At 35.9% G+C, this 22,839-nt stretch overlaps 1 protein-coding gene across 4 annotated transcripts in view; it reads left to right on the top strand.

Annotated features, from left to right (window-relative positions):
* Positions 1 to 22,839, top strand: part of AKAP6 (A-kinase anchoring protein 6) — a 462,110-nt gene that overhangs the window by 390,586 nt on the left and 48,685 nt on the right. For all 4 annotated transcript variants that reach the window (XR_014148538.1, XM_081830653.1, XM_081830651.1 and 1 more), the window contains one exon: positions 17,154 to 17,369. Coding sequence is in view for 3 of the 4 variants with exons in the window: in XM_081830653.1 (XP_081686779.1) it covers positions 17,154 to 17,369 (216 nt within the window). In the remaining variant the exon portion in view is untranslated. The remainder of the gene's footprint in view (positions 1 to 17,153; positions 17,370 to 22,839) is intronic.

The following is a 22,839-nucleotide window of genomic DNA, read 5'->3' as shown; positions in this document are numbered from 1 at the left end:
TTATTTCTTTTGCTGGGGACTTGGTGAGTCCTAATTGCTTTTGAAAATTGAAATTCTGTTTTAGATCAGAGAATTTTACCTATTGTTTATCACAAGTTCTCCATACATTTAGTTCCCTCCTTTTGGAAATCCTATTCTGTGCATTTTGAGTCCCCTGGATCTTTCCTTCACTTAAAGAAATGTATTTTTATTTCCACTTCTTTAACAGGGGCTTTTGGTGGAATTTTCAAGGCTGTTTTGCAGTATCTAATTTTGTAGTTTGTCTTCATTGCAATCTTTAATTCACCAAAAGTTCTTTTCATCTTTGTACAATCTTTGCCGATCTTAATTTGTTTCATTTTCAGAAGTTCCTACCTTGATGCCATGGATGCAATATCTCTGTGCATATTTTTGAGAAATGGATTAAAATTTTCTAAGGTTTTCTCTTCTCTTGTGTTAATTCTGTTTCAAAAGGAGTGTATTAGTCTTTTGCTTTGAGTGTTCAGATTGGACTCTCCTTTGAACTACAGTGTCTGTTAGTGTATGTGTTGGTTTTTCTATGTCTCTTTATTCTTAAGGAGGGAGTTTCGTTTTCTGGGGCTGAGTGTTAAGATAGGTCCTCTGAGAGATTCTGTAAGTGGCTTCCTGTACAAATATTTCAGGCCCAGACAAAAAGGAAACAGAAAATTTCGATTCCCATTAGTTTTATTTAAATTCCAGAATGAGAAAAATATAGACCATATACAAGGGATAGCAAATTGTCTGTTGATACTGAAGCATGGGGCACCTACATATCTAATATCAGGTGAGGTTGAAAGCAAGCTAAGGGGGCATCTTCAGTGTCCCAGAGCAGGAGAGTGGTCTTACAGAGTTGTGTGTTCATCAGCTTTGAGAGAAAAAGCCCCATTGGAAGGTAGCTCTTCTGTAACTCAGGGGATAAGTCCTGGGGACTTGAAATAGTGCAATTAGAGTGCAAGATAGGAGGCTGGATTTAAGAGAGACCTCTGGGTTAGAGATGACAGGATTTGGGAACTGCTATGCTGGTAGGGATGCAAAAGTAGAAGGCCTTCTCAAGACTCTCTCCCACTAAGAGCCCCTCTCTTCCTGGAATGCTGTTGCTTCTGTCTTCAGGTCCCCTTTAAATAAGGAAAAGAATCTTCAACAAAAAGCATTGGAAGTAATAGAACATGTGTAAGGATAGCGGGGTTCTGGTAACTAAAAAGAGAAGCAAGTTCAAGATTATTTGGGAGTGTGGGTAAGGATATTTTAAATTTATTCAGTACTTTTCTCTTATGCAAATACCTGTGTCAAGTGTTGTGCTGGGTACTGGGGTGAACCATCCTTTGTTCTCTTCCAAGGAACACACAGGCTTAAGGGGGATAGTAACAAGTCAACAGGCAAATAGAATAGAATGTGGTAGGAATTAACATAGTGTCCTGGGGAGGGGCAAGGAAATTCCTAGAATGAGTGAATTGAGATCTGAAGTGAAGGAGGGGAAGAGTGAACAGAATAGTATGTGCATGTGCCTAGAGACCTGTGCTTATTTAAATGTTATCCTAGTGTGTATAGGTAGGAATCTATGTGTCTTTGCAACAAACTAGAGTGTAAACTTTTTTTTATTTTCTATTTCTTTTAGAGCAATTTGAGGTTCATAGGAAAATTGAGGGAAAGGTACAGAGATGTCCCATTATACTCCCTACCCCCACACATGCACAGCTTCCCCCATGATCAACTTCCCCCACCAGAGTGGTACGTTTGTCACAACTGATGAACCTGCAATGATGTATCATGATCACTCAAAGTTCATAGTTTGTATTACAGTTCACTTGATGCTTATATTCTGTGGGTCTAAACAACTGTATAATGACATGTATCTGTCATTATGGTTTATCATACCAAGTATTTTCACTGCCCTAAAAATCTGTGCTCTGCAGATTCATTCCTCACCCCTAGCCCCTTGCCCCAAACCCTGGCAGTCTTTTTACTCTGCATAGTTTTGCCTTTTCCAGAATGTTGTATGGTTGGAATCATACAGTATGTGCCTTTTCAGATTGACCTCTTCCACTTAGTAATATGCATTTAAAATTCTTCTATGTCTTTTTCATGGCTTGATAGCTCATTTCTTTTTAGCACTGAATAATATCCTATTGTCTGATTATAACATAGTTTATTAATCCATTCACCTACTGAAGGACATCTTGGTTGCCTCCAAGTTTTGGCAGTTATGAATAAAGCTACTATAAATATCCATATGCAGGTTCTTGTGTGGACATAAGTTTTCGGCTCCTTTGGGTAAATACCAAGGAGCACGACTGCTGGATTGTATGATTAAGAGGATGTTTAATTTTTCACTGCAACTGTATCTTTGGGGTAAATACCTAGTAGTGCAATTGCTGGGTCATAGGATAGCTCTATTTTTAACTTTTTGAGGAACCTCCATACTATTTTCCAAAGTGGCTGTACCAGCTTGCATTCCCACCAACAGTGTAAGAGGGTTCCCCTTTCTCCACATCCTTGCCAACATTTGTTGTTTCCTGCCTTGTTAATTTTTCCATTCTAACTGGGGCAAGGAGGTATCTCAATGTGGCTTTGATTTGAATTTTCAGAGGGGAGGGGGGTGAGGGGATGGGGTAACCCAGTGATGGGTATTAAGGAGGGCACCTATTGTAATGAGCACTGGGTGTTATATGCAAATAATGAATCATGGAACACTACATCAAAAACTAATCATGTACTATATGGTGACTAACATAACATAATAATAATAAAAAAAGAATATATTTAGTTTTGTAAGAAACTACCAAATTGTCTTCCAAAGTGCTCGTACCATTTTGCATTCCCACCAGCATTGAATAAGAGTCCTTTTTCCACATCCTCTTCTGCATTTTGTGTTGTCAGTGTTTTGAATTTTGGCCATTCTAATAGATATGTGGTGATATGTCATTGTTGTTTTGAGTATAAACTTTTTAAAAGTAGGACTATCTTAAAATATTTGTTTTGCATACCCTTCATAGTACCATAGACAATGTACCTTAGAGTCACTAGATACTCAAGAAGTACTAGCCGATTGCAGACTTTATCACGAGACGGGACCTGAGATCACTTAGCTAGCTCAACCTTCTTATTCCAAAGGAAAAAAAAAAAACAAAAAAACAAGTCTCTGATATATTAAATGACCACACAACCAGAGCCAGATTGCAGCCCACATTTCCTGAATCCTAATCCAGGCCATTGTCCAATAATACCAAACCAATGATTTCATACGAGTTAATACCAATGTCTTTGCAATTCTCACAACTCAATTTTAAGCCTATCTCATTTGGTGAGTAGAAATAAAAAATGATCATTACAAGGGACATTGTGATTAATAGGAAATGTAGAAATGCTTATTAATACTATGAAGTCCTATTTTAAAGAGTATTAAAAATACATATGACAATAAACCAAGGCTCCTTTGGTATTGGAATTCAGAGACTTACCATCTTGACCTGCAACAGCTTTTCATTTCCAGGGGCTTTACTCTCAGGAGTTCAACTCAGTGTTGAGTTTGCTCTCATTTTCACCTTCTGTTTATGTTGTACCTCCATGTGAGGAGCTTAAAGAGCTTTAGACACATTAGCTCATTAATCTTCCCAAAACCTCTCTAAGATAGGATGGAGGCATAAATCATTATTCCCATCTGGAAAAAAAATAGCCTAACTTATCTCTCTTAAATTCATTGATGCTCTAAACTGTTGATTAAATCCTAACTTATATCCTATACATTTAGAATATTTCATTCTCTTCCCCAAGGATATTTTTCTTTCTTTTTGAATTTAATGTCATGAGGATAAGTGTAAAAATGGATCAGCAGGTCTGGTTTTAGAAGTTCCTTTGAGAAGTGCAGGATAGGTGGTAAATCAGGTTCTTCCTTTCCCTCATGCTCTCCTCCTTTTCTCAAAATGTTCTTCTCTATTGCCCTTCTGTCATGACAGAAGAAATGACTTTTAGGAATTGGAAGGATGTTTCGAGACCCATTCATTCCTTTATCTGACAGCCAAGACTACCAGCAAGAGAGCCAATGGATATCCATTCAACCATGCCATCTTAACTCTCAATAAAACATTGGTGCAACGGACTTCACAGCTTTATGAAAGCAACAATGGAAGTCAACTTTTCAATTTTGTGTGCTTTACTTAGTGGTTCTCACTATAAAGATTTTTGGAGTTAGATTTTGAAGATGTTAGAACATGAACAGAATATGTGAGCAGAATCTGAGGCCAAGCAAGGTTGACTCATACAAATGACTACAACAAAACACTTGTCCAATTAAAGTAGTTTCCTACAGTTCAGGACAGTGAAAGGAAAATAAATAAAAATGATAGACAAAATGAAATTATTCTTTCACCACTAGAATTTCACCAGAGAAAATGAGAGTCAACTTGCAACTGATTTGAGAGATATTCAGAGTTGTATTTTACTATTTTTTTACAAGTCCATTGTAGACCACCACATGATCTTTTTCCTATCACTTAACAGAATAAGCTTATGTAATAATCTGATGCCAGAAGATCTTAAAAGCTAAAGGATCATTGCATTGTAGAGAAAGGGTATTGAGGGCACATAAAAGTTACATGATTTACTTGAGATCACACAACTAGTTATTGCCAAACTAGGAGAAGACTCTAAGTTGTGTTTTTTTCCCTCAATCCAAGTTGCTTCTCAGATGTTCAACTGGAACACCTTCATGCTCAGATGACGTATATTCTACCTTGCTGCCAAAATATTAGTTGGGATGAATGAAGGCACTACCCCCCAGTATATTCGGTCATCTTTTAGGGAGCAAATAGGAGAGAGATGTGGTGTCTCAGAAGTAATGAAAACAGAATCCTCTAAAATGAGAATTAACTTTATTCAAGAAAATGCTCTCAAAAATTTCTCCTGGACTCTGCTTTATATTTTAGCTATGGGAATGTTTAAAGAATGAAGTTCTTATTATATTTCCTTTTCACAAGATTCTGAAATATTGCTTAGAGCTAAATAATCATCATAGCAGTTTACCAGTTGGCTAATATTTAGTCAGCATCTCTCTACTACCTAATATAATGGTTGAGGAGTGTTTTGCTGTTATATGTTAGTTAAACTTCTAAATGACCCTGAGAGTGTAGTTAGTATTACTGCACATCTGGGAATACTGAAAACTGGTGAAAAGGAGTAGAATTGCCCTGGGTTTCCACCACAAAAGCAAAACAAAGAGCTAAGAAGCAAATTCCTAGTGATCCAAACTCATAAGAAAATGCCCTATTTAGATGCTATAAAAATAAAGTCAGAAATACGAAGTTTTAGAGCTGTTTATACCTCAGTCTCTTCCAGGTCAGGGAGAAGTAAATAAGTGAACAGAAGGGTCTTTCCAGTGTTGACTTTTTGTCCCTAGTATCATTTTCCTCCATTTTAGTGGTGTTATTCCCCAAAGCCTCACTCTCTTCCTGCATTCTTATTGTGTCCCAAGTGTTCTTGAATTCATTTATTTACCACCTATAGGATTCTGGAATAACAGGAATACTTCCCTAAAATACCAATTCCTAGTTGTTATACTTCAAGTAACACTCTGAGCTTTTTAACAAGTTCCAAGGGTGGCTTCATAGGAAATAAACAATATGTTACTCAGAGATAAATTTGGGAAAATAGGGTTTGATAGAGGAGAGGGGTAAGGAATAGTCAGCTGTGTATAGATGAGAGAGCTAGAAAAATACCATGCAACAGAGCTGAGTGAGTCATGAAACCACTTAGTTCAATAATCTGTCCTCTCCTATGTGTTCCACACTATCCCTGGAAACTCCTCTTAGGCCATCCTTGCTTCTGTGTTCTCTCACTTTCTTTTTCCTTGCTTTTTCTTGCTATTTCATTCTCCGGGTATGATCTTTACGATGATCCTTCTCTTATGGATTTAGCCTAATGGGCGTATTGTGCTGTACCTTGTCACATAGAATTCTTTTCTTTCTCTCCTCAAGACTGTCCTGAATATTCCTTTGACCTGGCCGGTGAATACCCAACATTCATTAAACGCACAGATGAGTTCAGGTAGCTGGGATCAGCAGATAATCTAGAGGAGGAAAATCACCCTTATTCATTCCCCAGAATTACTTTGAAATGATTCCCATGGAATCTAATAGAGATAAAAAGCACAGTGGGTGTTGTAAATAGATTTCAAAATATAATAATGTAAAAATAAATGGCAATTAATGCCTTATCTGCTTATGAAAAGAGTGATTCTGGAATTTTAAGAAAAGGTATTTTGTAGTATAATGGCTAAGTTGCATTTATATCCAGCACCCTTTCCCCCTTATTGCTAAAAGTTACCTTCCTATAATTGCAGACTAGTTTAGCATCTTAACAATAATGGACATGTTTTTAAAAGATTATTGCCAAAGTGCATTCTTTATTCCAGGGAGACTCTGTAATAGATACCGGCATTTTAGTAATGATACAAGCAATCTGTAAGCTATTACAGTTTTCTTTAGAGTAACTTAATCTTCATATTGTTTTGTATGTCTGGAATTTTAATAGTGTTTTTAATTTAGAAAAGGAAGTATATAACAAATTACTAATTACATGTGAATATGAACTAAGCACATGACCACTGAGCTTGATTCTTAAAAACAAACATATTTAAAAGTACTTAACCTAATGGAGGGAAAGTCACAAAAAAAATTAAAGAATACCACACAGGGATAACAACAACTTTCATGGAATAACACAGTGAGGGTCTGCAATTTTAGAATGGTTATTATATTTTAGTCCACAGCTAAAAAAAAAATAGCTAATAGAAATAGAAATACTCCTTTCCAAATATAATTTAAAATTTTCAACACATGAAAGTACAAACAATTAAAACATCAAATGAGTGTTTGTAAAAGAATGATTAGCTTTTCCCTTGATGACACCATTCATCCAAAAATTTGCAGTATTAACTAGTAGTCCTGGTGGCCCTTAATGATTCAGCTTCATTGGTGAGGATGCTAGATTGCAAGAAGTTAGATTTTTTTCTAAGTCAAAGGTCAGGTTATTTAGGCTATGGAGGTTAAGGTGACTGGTCTTTGGACCTCAATCGTCTGCTGCCCAGATGAACAGAGGGGAGATGATTTTTCTTTTTTTTTTTTTTAAAGATTTTATTTATTTATTTGAGAGAGAGAATGAGATAGAGAGAGCATGAGATGGGGGAGGGTCAGAGGGAGAAGCAGACTCCCTGCCGAGCAGGGAGCCCGATGCGGGACTCGATCCAGGGACTCCAGGATCATGACCTGAGCCGAAGGCAGTCGCTTAACCAACTGAGCCACCCAGGCGCCCCAGAGGGGAGATGATTTTTCTTAAAAAATAGAAGTATTCACTGGAAATATTTTGATTTTAAATGGTTATAAGAAATCATTTGGTGTTAGAATCTAGACTTATATTGTCATGTACAGTTTTGAAACTATTTTGGCACACATCCCAGACCTTCTTCAAGAAGCTGATAGAGATGTGCTTGGTAAACCAATTCAGGAGTCTTTAATGCTGTTTTTAAAATCCAGCTTTTACATTAAATAAACCAGTTTGTTATTTTGAAAGAAGTTATAATCTACTTAAAACTGTCATTCTCTGTTTCTAACTTGCAATTAGATGGTATTTCCAAAATGTCAGACCTAGATTCTGCTTCTACCATCACCATAATAAAATGTGACAGCCAAGATATTATATCAATACCTTTTCCATAATTAGCAATAAGGATCCTGCCAAGGGTTAACTAGAAAAGTTTCATAAACGTTTTTCTACAAATGGTTCTGAAGGCAGAATTATGCTTTTGAAATCTGCTCATGTAGCAAAGACTCATGACAACCAGGAGACAAATATATGAGCAAAACTGTTTGGAGAGAATAGTTTTGTAGTGTATGATGTATGTTATGTAAATGAGCTTATTAGGACTCTCATCTATTTTATTATTGGTGACCAATTTAATAGAGGCATTTAAAAAACAATATTTCTGCCTGACTCCTAGAAATGAAGAAGATACATTGATATAATTGAGAGCAAATGATTGCATGTCGTGCCATTTAATCATGTCATTTTTCAATTGCTATTTTTTGCACTTCACTGAATGCTTATAGAATATTTAGCTTCAATATAGATTAAGTCCCAGGGTTTGCAACTGAGCTGAGTTCCTATATCGGCTGATGTTGTCTTTTAAGTTTGGAATCAGTTAAAATATGCAGATGTCATCATTCATACCTCACTTGAGGTATTTTAATTTTTTTGCTGTTTTGACGAATTACCTCTTTACAATTCCTGGATGGAAAGTCTTATTTGCAATACTTATATACTAGATATGGTTAAGGTAAGCACATAATTGGCTCAAGAATGGAGCCATCAGGACCAAAAGATCTGCTGACCCGCTGCTGGAAACTTGGATGATCATTTGCCTAATGAATGTTTCCTACTTTTGTTCGATCTCTTTTTGATTATTTATATAACCTACATTTTTCTCAGAAGAGAGATTATCCTCCACTGTCTGGTGGAATGTGAGGTCCTTGTGGGTAGAAAGTTCATCTCTTTTGTTCACAGATGCATCTCAAACACTCAGAACAGTGCCCATTATAATAGGTGTTCAATAAACACTTGTTCAGTGAATGAATTAGTATTTTTTCCATCTCTGCTATCACAACCACCCTGGGTTTAAGAATTACATAGATTACTAATTTTTAACAATGGCCTAGAAATGGGTATAAGATAGACCCCTGAAAGGTATACTGAAGAACTTGTTGGCTGTGTTTTCAACAGTAACTTTATGGCTATGGCTACATCTGGTTGGAAATCAGGGACCAGAATAGTCTGAAAATGGAGAAATTTTACAAGCCTCTTCAGCTCTCTTATGAAAGGAAATGTAGATAATGCTTTTACGAATTGGCTTGGGATTCAGGTTGCGTGGGTTAGCATCCTGCCTTTGCTGCTTATTAGCTGCATTAGCTCTGGTCAGTTACTTAGCCTCTCTGTCTCTATTTCCTTGTTTGTAAAATAGGCACATGGCAATAATATGTATCTCATAGTACTGTTGTGAGGATTAAATGAGCCAATACATATAAAATACCTAACAAAATACATAGCAGACAGAAATACACAAATAATGTTTGTCATTAATATATGAGATTAGTGAAAAATAACTAAGAAAATACTCAGAATAGTACACTAGCAATTTAATAAGCTTCAATGGTTGTTGGTTATTATTTTGCAGCCAAGTAAATCCTTGACTAAATATTTGAGGAGAACATAATGTTTTAAAAATTTTGTGTTTGTTCATATACATATAGCCAACTTAGAATGATCTTTGGTGAAGTACATGAAGTACATTGATAGGTCATGTTTCTCATTTTTCTCCTGACACCAACAACACAATAGATTACAATTTCATAAGATGTATATGATGGTAAATGAAACTCACCACTGCAGTAATTAGACTTAACTAACATTCTTTAATTTCCACATTTTCTTCAACTCCTTTTCCACATCCATGCTCTTCTATGTACACTTTTCTGTTTATGTTTTATGATATTTCTAGAAGTAGGAGAGCTATATTAAAAACAGCACTGTATTATTTTTATCATATAGCAGAATGTCTTATTTGGTGACTGAGATTTATAGGTTTGTAGTTATGACTCCATCCTAGGGAATTTTATAGCCATTACTTTTTTTTTTTTTAAGATTTATTTATTTGAGAGAGAGCATGGGGGGAGGGGCAGAGGAAGAGGGAGAGAATCCCAAGCAGACTCCCCGCTGAGCCGGAGCCCAACACAGGGCTCAATCTCACAACTCATGATGCTGAGATCAAGGGTCACATGCTGCACTGACTGAACCAGGCAAGGGCCCTTTTATTCCTTTTTATTGCCAAATAATATTCCATTGTATGGATATACTACATTTTTTTTATCCACTCATCCATTGATAGATACTTGGGTTGTTTCTACTTTTTGGCTATTATGAATAATGTGGTTATGGATATTTGTATGGTTGTATGTTTTCAATTCTTCTGGGCATTTACCTAGAAGAGAAATTGCTGGACCATATGGTAATTCTATGTTTAACTTTTTGAGGAAATGTCATACTATTTTCCAAAGTGAATGGCACTACTTTGCAATCCCACCAACAGTTCATGAGGATTCCAATTTCCTTATATCCTTGCCAATATTGTGATTTCTGTCTTTTTTATTTTAGCCTAGTGCTAAAATCATAGTGCAGGTGAAGTGGTATGTAGTTGTGGTTTAGATTTGCATTTCCCTGATGTCTACAGATGATGAATATTTTTCCATATGTTTATTGGCCAGTTGTATGTTTTCCTTGAAGAAATGTCTATTTAATACTTTGCCCATTTTAAAAATGGGGTTACTTATCTTTATATTATTGAATTTTAAGTATTCTTTATATATTCTGGATACAAATCCTTTATCAGATGAAGGATTTTCGGATATTGCTTCCCATTCTGTGGGTTGTTTTTCCATTTTTTCTTATGGTGTCATTTGAAGACCAAAAGTTTTTAATTTTGGTTAAGTTGTCCAAAAGTCACTTGTACTCTTGGTGTCATATCTAAGAAATCATTGCCTAAGAAGTCAGAAGTCACTTCTGCTTTAGATGTCCTATCTAAAAAAACATTGCCTATCCACAAGTAATGAAGATTTACTCCTGTGTTTACTTCATTTAAAACTTACAACAACCTGATGGGTTAGGTCTTATCAAAAACCTTTGCCTTTTTTTTTTTTTACTTTGAGGAGGCAGAGTCTTCTCTTGACAGCCAAATCACAGGCACTTAAAAACAGGTACCACATCTTATTATATTCCTCTTATTTACCAATTCCAATCCTATAATGAAAAGTATGGAGTTTGGCACCTAATTGATACTTAATAAATATTTATTACTATGAGAAATACTATCATATGATCTCTGTCAACCTTGCCCCAAAATAATAATCCCGAATCAACTAGTTAAAAGCGTCTTTTGAAGACTCACAGAGGTACAGTCTTGCCTCTCATTTTCCCCATCTGCTGTATGTTCTTATTAGACCATGGCTGCAGCATTAACATTCCCTGCATCTGATGCCTTGTGCCTTCCAAATAATCATCATGGTTTTGTTTCACTATATACACTTTCTGAGAGAAGCTTCTATTTAATTTAGCACAATGCCATGTGTATTAGTCATTCATTACTAAGTGACTAATTTGATAAAATTAATAAAAAGGATTAATTAATAAATTAATAAAAAATAAAAATATCAAATAGGTATTCAAAGAACCTAATATATCATCATTCTTTTTTTTTTAAGATTTAATTATTTATTTATTTTAGAGAGAGAATGCAGTGGGGCAGAGGGAGAGGGAGAGAGAATCTTAAGCAGACGCCATGCTCAGCACAGAGCCTCAGCATGGGGCTTGATCTCAAGACCCTGAGATCACGACCTGAGCTGAAACCAAGAGTCCAACATTTAACCAACTGTGCCACCCAGGCGCCCCCATTATTATCATTCTTAATAATTATATTGAAAATTCCTGAAGATCATCAAGCAAGTACTAATAATATAAAGATACCTCTAGTCAAAAAGATCTATTCATTGATTGATTCATTCATTCATTTTCTTTCAGTAATTCAGTAACAATTAAAAAAATAACTGATCACCAAATGGGCGTGGTCTCTAGGCACTTGGCTAACAGTGTGACTTCAGAATTAGAACTTGTAACTTCCATTTTATACTTCTAAAAAAAAAAATCTGCTCAACTGGATTAATTCTCTTATCTGTAAAACAAAGTTCCTCCATTTCCTGTAGGCCAGTGTTTTCAAACAAACACCTGTGGTGTCTGTTAAACCATAGCTCATTGGGGCCTATCCCCAAGCTGCAGTTTCAGAACATGTGGAGAGGCACTAGAGAATTGGCATTTCCCAGTTCATGGGTGAGGCTGATGCTGCTTGGCCCGGGGAACACTCTCTGAGAACCTTTGCTCCACACATCTAGTCACAGGTAGCAGATGAAGAGAAAACCACTGCCCGCCTCATGAAATTAAAATGGTAAAATACAGAAAGTGCAAAAAAGAAGAAAAACACTTGAAAAAGTGTGGGAAACCCTTGCCACAGGAGATGGAGCTATTTACTTGTGAATATTTAAACCAGAAGAACTTGCCTGTCTTTTTCACTTTTTTCCCCTCTCTCTGTTATTTCCTTACTCTAACTAGATCAAAGGCAGGTATGTATCCATATTTGCAGGTTGAAACTTCTTTACTGTGCTTGCCACAGAGAGGGCATACTCAATAGATATTGTTAAACAATTGATCAATCTAGAAAATAAAGTTATGTTTAGGGGTGCCTGGGTGGCTCAGTCGTTAAGCGTCTACCTTCAGCTCAGGTCATGATCCCAGGGTCCTGGGATCGAGCCCCGCATCGGGCTCCCTGCTCCGCAGGAAGCCTGCTTCTCCCTCTCCCGCTCCCCCTGCTTGTGTCTCCTCTCTCACTGTGTCTCTCTCTGTCAAATAAATAAATAAAATCTTTTAAAAAAAATAGAAAATAAAGTTATGTTTGACTTTAAAAATGGCATTGCTTTGTAAATGGTTTTTAGTTGACAGATCACCTGAAGTCCTATCACTTTGTTCAGATTGACCTACCTAATGATGTTACATTAACCTGCTGAATATAATTATGTAAGATATATAGAGACAAATTGCTTTGGAGTTTTCTCAGAGTTTTTCTCTCTCTGTTTTTAACATATGCTTAGTTTTGGTAGTTTTAAAATTGTATTTTCTTCCTCACCTCTCTTTTCTCTATTTGGTTCTTACATTTTACTTATTGCGCAATTGGGTTTTGGTCTAATTATAGTTCTTTGATTGTAAACTTATTTATATCCTTTTGTGATAGTAGATGACATTATTGTTTAATGTCAAGAATACGGGTATGCAAGAAAATTATAATCATGTTGTACAATATGTATATATGTGTGTGTGTGTATATATATGTTTATGTTTAATATATAATGAAAAATAAAATACCAATATTGGAAGTCTTACCTTTCATAGTGTTAAACTGAAGCCAGTGTCAAAAGTGATGTCACATCACATTTGGCTTAATAATAGAGTGCTTTAAACAGTCAAAAAGGTTGACAGAGAAAGGAGAGGAAAAAGAAAAACCCCCATTAAAAAAAAAAAAAAGGAAAGAAAACCCCCCAGATAAACCAAAAACGCTCCTTTGCATCACCATTGATGAATTGAAAACCAGATTGACAGTTTATAAGTGTGATATAAAAACCTCCCGCCTGTTGGCAACGCTATTGCAGCACGTCCAAAAAGATGTTTAGAGGGTTGGAGATCCGATTATTGTAAAAGAAAAAAAAATTGACTTCGAAATTTAAAATTTTACTTTTCTAGAACATTTCTCATAGCCAACCTGCCTTTTTAATAACATGAAGAAATTGAGTAGAAATGTAAAATAAAGCAAATAAAAAGTTCATCAGAAATTTAAATGAAGCACACCCAAACCATATTCCAACAACTGAATTCTGAAGTGATACAAGACAAAGACCTCTGTACTAACAGAGGTAGTCTTGTAAGAAGAAATTGCCTAACAGTTACCAAATAATAGGACAACTACATACAAAAGCATTTGGAATCTCTTTCTTAGACATATTGATCATTAGTGGAGATTTTCTCTTTCTTTTTAGATTTCCTTTGACTCTTCTTATCTCTGTACTTTTCTGTGAACGCAGTATGACTATGCTTGGGAACCAACATGATCTCATGAGATATCAAGGAAAATGCTTCCAAACTGACAATAATGAAAAGTATTCCAAACTTTTCTGTTCCTTACTTCCCGTCCAGCTGCTTCATTGTCTCTTCTCCCTGACACTCTAGGTGCCCCCATAGCCCCAGGACACTTGCTTCCCGACCCTTCTGTCTTGAGAACTGCAACCATTCAGCTTAGACCATCTGGCTCAACGTTGTTTCCCTGAAGATTTCACCAACTCCTCCAATAGCAACTTGCACGAACTTCTGTTAAATTGTCTCTCTCTACATTCATTACTCTCATTACCACACTTACTTGTATCGTCCACCTTCCACAGACTCTCAGCTCCTTGAGAGAAGGAGCAGTAACTTGCTCCTTTTTGAAGCCTCAGTGCCTGAAACAGTGCCTAGCAGATGGAAGGTGTAGGGTACATTTGAGGAGGTCTGAGAGACAGGGATGAGTTTATCTTATTTCAGCGTCTGTCTTAGATTGTTTAGTTTGGGTTTCTGTTTTAAAGTACTTTCCTCTGAAAATGTAAGCTAGAAATAGTTACAATACTTACTTGTTCCTGTATAGTTATATTTAACATTTCTCTGTGCATAGTTTATCATGGAAATAATGTAAGCTACTGATTCTAAGAAACATTGCCAGCAAATGCATTGGTTTTATTTAGTATGTGTTTGGGGTGCCTGGGTGGCTCAGTTGGTTAAGCGACTGCTTTCGGCTCAGGTCATGATCCTGGAGTACCAGGATCGAGTCCCGCATCGGGCTCCCTGCTCGGCAGGGAGTCTGCTTCTCTCTCTGAACCTCCCTCCTCTCATGCTCTCTCTCTCTTTCTCTCTCTCAAATAAATAAATTAAAAAAAAATCTTTATTTAGTATGTGTTTGTGATTATAAATAAATATGTATATTTTAATGGTTGTCATGGAAACCCATATATATAGAAGAATGTTATTTTATCAGTTATATCTCCTAGATATAAAAAAGTGTCAAAAAATATGTTGACCATTTAAAATTCTCAATTTTCACCTCCTTTTCAAAGTACTGTTATTTCCCTGTGTGCATATAGGATAAATTATCAATCCAGGATATAGACTAAGTTCTTTGGATATTTAAAGTAAAAAAAAATTGTAAGATTGTGAAGATCCAAAAATTAGATAGTGAATGTTAACATCCCATCAAATCTGATACTGAATATCAAAAACAGCTTTCATGGTTTTTAAACTACCTGGACTGACTCACATTAAGATGTGAGTTGGGGATCATCTGGTTACTTAAATACTGGATACATTCTAGATACTCATAAAAAAATTATGGCCAATGACCTTTATGAAAATTTCCCCTAGTGATCTCACATGTCCTGTTTCAGAACTTTGAAAGTGCCTGTGAGGTGAATGAAGCCCATTTGGGCTACTTTGTAAATGTTACCAGTGAGGCCATTCTAACCCCACACATACTGTTAGTGCTGTCCCTGGCAAATTTTCACTTGGCTAAGAAACATTGGGACTTTTTGCTGGCTTGAGGAATGCAGTTATTAGTCTAGTCAACTGCAAAGAGAGTTTTGCAAGATCCCATTTTATGGCATGGAAATAACACTTTTGATTTTCCTAACCCTGTATTTTAAACAAATTTATAGCAACACAAAAATGAAAAATGGAATCCTCAATATTCCTATTCACAGGACTCACTTCAACCAATTTCAGTTGGCTACATTATTATTTTGAAGTGTTAATATGGACCGAAATTTGGCAGGAATTAATTTGACTTGATAGTTTGACTTGCTCAAGTTCTAGAGCAAGAGAGGAAATTGAAGGGTGTGTGTGTGTGAGAGAGGGAGAGAGAGACAGAGAGAAAGAGAGAGAATGCATTTAGGAGTGGGGAGGTAGCTGTATTGGAGGAGGGGATGGAAACAATGCTTTTTGCTTTAGTCGGCCCTCAAGTTTTATCTTTGAATATCCAGAGGTTTCCTCTTCATTCTGCACTGAACAAATGAATATCATCAGTAAAGAAATTTGTCAGACCTAGTGGTTATATCAGGAGTTATGTAGGAAAATGATAATGAATGCTAGGAAAATAAATAAGGGTAAGTTCAGGAAACATAACTAAAAATGCTGCACTGGTATAAATTGAATAATAAAATTCCTAGTCATATTTTGCCATAAATAGAGGTTTGGGTATTTGTCATTCACCTTATTTAAAATTCAGAAATATTAAAGGTACAGTGTTCTCTCATTACAGAAATAATAGAATTTCAGCTATTACTGAGTTAGGGTCATTTAAATGGCTATAGCATGTATTATATCAATAAGCAGAACATCTGTATGAAATGTCCACCTGCTGATCTACTACCGCTCTGTGCACATTTCAATGAACTGCACTTAATCATTTTAAGACTTCTTCTAATGAAGCCTTATCTAGATTAACATTTTAAGCACAGATACTTTTAGGCATTAAAACTCTCGCACTAAATGAAATTGCATTGTCTTGTTTACCCTTGTTGATTAATAAGCAATCTGTTAACTGTTAGAGCAGTCCAATTGTAGCAGTCGAAGGAGATTAGTAATTCAGTGATGTTTGTGGATATAATCATCATTTCTCCTGAAGGCTTCAAATTAGAATATCACACACTATCCATAGGCAAAGAAAAGATATAATATTTTTAGACATGTGTACCCACTATTTTGCTTGAATTGTTCAGCTTAGGGTCACTGCAGCAATACAAATGCTTCTGGGGGCAAAATGCTATTTTGAGGCATGCATATCCTTCTTAAATTGTGTGAATGTCTATTAAAGGAAACAGCAACCAACAAGTAGTGCAATAATAATCCGGTATCCTAATTTCTGTTTTCAGAACATTATTGCTTTGTTAATCAAGCTTTGGAAGAGAAATGTTGCTTATCCCTTTTTCCCCCAATAATAGATGTTATATATCAAAATTCTTGGCAATCTTATTTAACTTTTTCCCAGCCAGTAGAAAACTGAACTTTTGGCTCCAAAAAATCTAGGAGTAAATTTGGGAAAATTCCATGTCCTTTCGGGGCACTTTTCTATCTTTTGTGTTTCCTGTGACCCGGAATCAAAGCATGTCAATCTGTTTGGCATTCCCATGACCTACATGATTTATTTCATTAAGTTATAAATTGTTAATCACCTAGGTGTCAAGGTGGGACCCAGCATTTTAGATGGACAAATCAGTATAAAAAGGGAAGAGGAATGGGATGCAGCTAAATTCTTTGGCATTAGTTGAGTATCAATAGGAGGTCTCCAATCTAAAGACAACCAGAGCCCTTCTTGTCTTATTGTTCATTGCCAAGTATATCACTACAATTTGAAATTATGGTGGAAGAAGGCGTTTCATGTTTTAGGGATTTCTGCTCTATAAACACCCATGAATCGATCCCTCTCTTTGTTGCAGTCCCTCTGTGGTGAAATCAAGCAGCGACGTCGTGGAGTGGCCTCCGTCCTGCGATTATGCCAGCATCTTCTAGATGACCGGGAGACTTGCAATCTGAACGCAGACCACCAGCCCATGCAACTGATCATTGTAAATCTTGAAAGAAGGTGGGAAGCCATTGTCATGCAGGCTGTCCAGTGGCAAACACGGCTACGAAAGAAGATGGGAAAGGAGTCTGTGAGTGATTTTTTTTTTCTTTTAAACATAATGGTCTCTAATTTTTCTCAGAAAAAAAAATATTTCAGGGCTTGGAAAATGTATTCATCTTACAAGTGGTTTTGCAAACTAAAGGGATAGGTATCTTCGACCACTCAATGAAACTTCCTTTGTCATAGCACAGAGATTTATTTGCTTACTAATAAGAAGTGTTTCAGTGTATCTCACTGTCTTTCAAAAAAATCACATGAAGATTTCCCTTAATCTTACCAAACTAAGCCATTAATTCCTTCAATCATTCCTTCACCAATGATATTCTTTAATCATACAATACCCCATGAAGATTTTGTTAGAAGGTGGCTTTCCACTCTGAAAGCATATGTAGCAATGTGTATGCTTTACAGATAAGGTAAAGACAAAGTATACTGCTTACCTTTTCATTACATAATGAGTCAACACTATTTATTCAACAAACTCCACTGTTCCTTCTTGGAGCTCCTTCTGATAGAGGTGTGTTGCTGAGAGGTAGCAAGTTTCCTCTTTGAGTTTTAATGCAGTGTTCAAGGTAGGGGTAGGGATCCCTTTTAAGAATTTTCCAAGTTAATTGTAAGTTCAAGCTGTTGCTACATGAAAGAAATAAATGTGACAGTCAGACTTGTTTAATAATAATAATATAGAACAAGCCCTTGTCCAGAAAACCTTCATACCCTTAAGGGAAGAGGTTTATTGATAAAATGATTACATTCCTCAAAAGACGTTGAAGTCAATGTCCATTAGTTGAAGGCCTAAGTCTCATGTTTGACTTACATAAATGAAGTACATACATACATACATGGAATGGAAAGTTTTTCTTATGTGTTTATGTTATCAGTTCTATGTCTTTGAAAAGTCCAAGATTCAAAATTGAAAAATCAAATGTAATAATCTTGCTACAAAAAAAAAGAGGACCAAAAAAAAAAAAAAAGCCTTCTCCTATGAATTCTAATTTTAAAAAAGCGTTAATATTTGCTATCTGATTCATTTGGCATTGGGGACTGGCAACAGAAGGGACAATGAATCAGTAAGCCTTCTTACTCTTTCTGCATCTGTAGCTATGTTGAGTCTAGGTGGTGATTTTATCCTTAACAGTTCAGTTTAATTATTTTGAGCTGAAGTTGTTAAATTTCTTAAGACTTCCAAGTTATTACCAGTAATCAGAGTCTATATAATTGGATGTCTTTTCTTGAAATGACCTGTTTGTTTTGAAGCTATTTAGCTGGAGTGTTTGTTTTCTTCTTTCTTTCTTTCTTTCTTTCTTTCTTTCTTTCTTTCTTTCTTTCTTCTTTCTTTCTTTCTTTCTTTCTTTCTTTCTTTCTTTCTTTCTTTCTTTCTTTCTTTCTTTCCTCTTTCTTTCTGAGTGTTGGGAAGGTCAAAAGAGGTTATTTTTTACTCTATGGTTTGAAGTCTGTAAGCATGGTAGTGACCATAATAAAACTTATATAAAAACCATCTGCAGCTGGAGAAGCTTTGACATTTGGGAAGCATTCAAACTGCTTTGGAGGAGACAAAAATGGCTTTCTTTGGGGATTTATTTGAAATCATATGATCAGGGATACAGGACTAGATCTCTGTGGACTAGATGTAGACATTTTTATCCTGCTTCTGTGGTAAAGGTAAGCTTTCACTTTAAAACCCTGGCTACTTCTTAGAGGCCCAAGATAATACATAGAAGTAGATATAAATTGCAGATAGGGAAAAGTCTCCCCTTTTCTTTAAGTTAGCTGCTGAATGTGTAGGTTGTTTAGAATGATGGAGGTAGCAAATACGGTCTTCTGTGCTAAACAAGGTTAAAAATAACTGTCAAGAAAAGGATAGAAGAGAATGGGACTAACGCCAACAATACAGTAAGCACAGGGTACTTCATTAAGTTGGAGATATTTCTTGCTTCTGATATCTGTTGGTTAGATAAAGAGTCCAAGTTGCTTTGATGGGCAGGCAAGTATTTGACCATTGTGGGAGGCTGCTGATACAGAGAATCAGAAGTCTCTGAGTAGTCTGTTTGCTTTCTATCATATGTCTCCGCCCTCATGCCACCCCCTTCGTGTGCACAGGGACTATCACTGCTAGGTTTCCAAGGCCTGGGACATACTTGCACATGGTAGATGTTTGATGGATATTTGGTAAATGAGTGAGTACATGCTTTATTTCATAAATTTTGTTTTATTCTGGCATTTAGTTTAGAGTTATATCTATATTCATTATCGGTGTTCATGTTCCCACAAAATAGCTTTGAGTACTGTTACATTTCCATAAGAATATTCACCTTCATGAGACCATGAAGAAACCTTCTGACCTTTCTTTTTGTCTGATAGAGACAATGCTTCCAAGTTCTAAAACATGATGTGAAGTACCCTGTGGTATACTCTTTTCTTTAAAAGTTATTTCTTAGGGAAATTCTGTATGAAGTATTAGATAAAGTGGGTTCTAAAAATGTGGGCTAGGTTCTGATACTGAGAATTAGAAGCTCTGATTCAATCACCACGTTATAGAATTTTCTTCATTGGTCACTTTGGAAATAGCTTATATAAGAGATGTCACTTAATCATACATGCACTGCTATGCTCCTTATTGTTCAATTTATATTTGTTTGTGTGATGATTTGATTACTATTAGTCTTCTCCAGTGGTCTGCAGAAAGCAGCCACATAGCCAATTTCTGCTCACCTTTGCATTCCTAAAGTCCCACGTGGTACCTAGGATTTAATAGGTACTTCGTAGTATTTGTTAAAAAAGTGAACTTCCTCTATGTGATGCTCTATAGTAGTCAATATTAGATATTCAGAAGTGAATAAGATCCCTTCCCCCTTCTGAAAAAGCATAGCTAGAAAGATAATACAAATGTACAAATAACTATAGACTAGGTAATATTCACAGGTAATTACTGCCTTCCCTCTTATAGTTAACACTGACAAAAATATGGAAAACCTTCCCATTATATTCAGAAAAATTCAGGTAAGTGTATAAATGTCAAACAGACTTCTCTATTACCCCAACTAGGTAAATAATGAATATATTTGTCTCTTTTTTAAAAGTTGCAAGAAAGCAAGAGATCTTGTATTAAATTCCCAAAAACATCTTTCTCCCTTATCAAGATTTTGAAATTGCATAATTATTTGACATTACAGTTGTTCTTCATATATTTAAATTCTTCACCCAGACTTACTTTGTGTGTTTATGTGTGTGTGTTACCTGTAAAACTGATCTCTGTCCGTACTTTTCAAGCTTTAATTCTAATTTTCATTTGATTTGTATGTTGTTTTTTTTCCCCTAGTCTCCTCTCTTCTTTCTTTGTGAGCCAAAGAAACTTCAACTTTCTTCCTTTTACACCTTTCATTGACTCAGGCCCATTTCTTGACTGACAATACTACCCATTTGTATTACCTTAAGTCATCCCATCTGCCAAAATAGCATTCCAAATTTATTATGTATTTATTGTAGAGAATCAGGATTTTTATTACTTTAACAGTTTAAATATCACTTCCTACAATAGATGAAAATTAAAATGTGTAAGACAGTCCATACTAACAACAATAATCCCTACCAATAATCTATAAATCCACTCAGAACAGTGTTTCCCGATTTTTGGTGAAAAGACCATAACTCCCTGATGAAGGCTGTAGGCCTTCTTCTGCTTAAAATAATAATCGGCAGACTTCCACTTTCAGCCAAGATAAAGTAAGGGACCAGATTTACCCTCATATGTGAAACAACTAAAAAACTGGACAATATCACAATTTTTAACCTTGAATATGAGGCAATGAAGAGATGTGAAATGAATGAAGTGATTCGATGGTTACCCACATTTTTGTCTAGTGTTTCCAGGGCACAGTGTACAGAAAGGAAGTCTATGCAGAACCTGGCAGTGTCGCTGAGTGGAAGAGACAGGTCTGGGAGTCTGAGGAGGCCAAGGCAGCTAAAGCTGCTATAGGACAGAGTACTAGAGAGGAGGGAGCTACAGAGAGAGAGCTGTAGACATCTGCAGAGGGATCTTCTCAGGTCTTAAGCAGAAGGAACCATCCAAAAAAATTACAGGGAACAATTCCTGGAGCTCACACATAGCTGGCAATAGTTCCTTTTCCCATCAGCCTCAGGAGAAACCCTCATAGTCACAGGGCATGTGCCAGAGTATTAAGAATGATTTGCCTTAGTAATGGAGTAAAATTAAGACTAAATGAATGCCATTCTAGTCTTGCCCCAAAACTGTAAAAGCAAGAACTGAAAGAATCAAACTCTTTCAGGGCACCTGGGTAGCTCAGTTGGTTCAGCATCTGACTCTTGATTTTGGCTCAGGTCATGATCTCAGGATCTTAAGATCGAGCCCTGCCTCAGGCTCCATACTGGGGAATCTGCTTGAGATTCTCTATGTTCTTCTCCCTCTGCCCTCTTCCTCTTCCCCCCACTCCCTCTCTCTCTCAAATAAATAAATACACCTTAAAAAAAAAAAAGGAATGAAACTCTTTCAAAGTCATTAAACTGCATCCTGATACAAAACTCAAAAACACTTATAGGCATACAAGTACCCAGGATCCAACAGGTAAAATTTTTATTATCTAACATCTAGTCAAAAGCAATTAGCATGCAAAAAAGAAGTAAAATTATATTTTATATATAAAATATATTTATGTATTATATATAAAATATATAAGAAGGAAGAAAAAATAATATCACTTAAAAATAGACTTTGAGGGCACCTGGGTGGCTCAGTTGGTTAAGCGACTGCCTTCGGCTCAGGTCATGATCCTGGAGTCCTGGGATCGAGTCCCACATCAGGCTCCCTGCTCAGCAGGGAGTCTGCTTCTCCCTCTGACCCTCCTCCCTCTCATGCTCTCTGTCTCTCATTCTCTCTCTCGCAAATAAATAAAATCTTAAAAAAAAAAATAGACTTTGAAAAGATAAAATATATACTGTGACTCTCTAAAAACAGGAGAAACTATAACTAATAGTCCAACAAGGGAAGCAAGATGAAATCATTAAAAACCCATATTCACAATGCAGGAGAAGAGGAAAAATGGGAATAAAGAACAGGTGTTACAAAGAGAAACAAGCAAGATGGAAGATTAAACCAACCACATCAGTAATTCTATTAAATATAAATGGACTAAAAACCCCAATTAAAATGCAGTAATTGTCAGATTGGATTAAAAGAAAAAAGCAAGATTGAACTATATGTTGCCTATAATAAACCCACGTTAAGTATAAAAACAAAATAGGTTAAAAGTATGGAAAAATATACATTAAGCTAACACAATTGTTAATATTTAACAAATTAGATTTCAGAGCAAAGATATTACAAGATACAAAGAAAGACATTTTTTAATGATAAAGATGCTAATTAATCAAGAGGACACACCACTACTGAATATTTATGTTCTAATAACAGACTTTACACAAGTCAAAAATTGATACAAATGGAAGAAGATAGGAATACAGAGTTTTGGACAGAGATTCCAACA

The sequence above is a fragment of the Leptonychotes weddellii genome, chromosome 9 (assembly GCF_054177405.1).
Source record: "Leptonychotes weddellii isolate Sample4059 chromosome 9, ASM5417740v2, whole genome shotgun sequence".
Lineage (NCBI taxonomy): Eukaryota > Metazoa > Chordata > Mammalia > Carnivora > Phocidae > Leptonychotes > Leptonychotes weddellii.
Note: the sequence above shows the minus strand (reverse complement) of the source record. Positions and strands in the feature narration are given on the sequence as shown.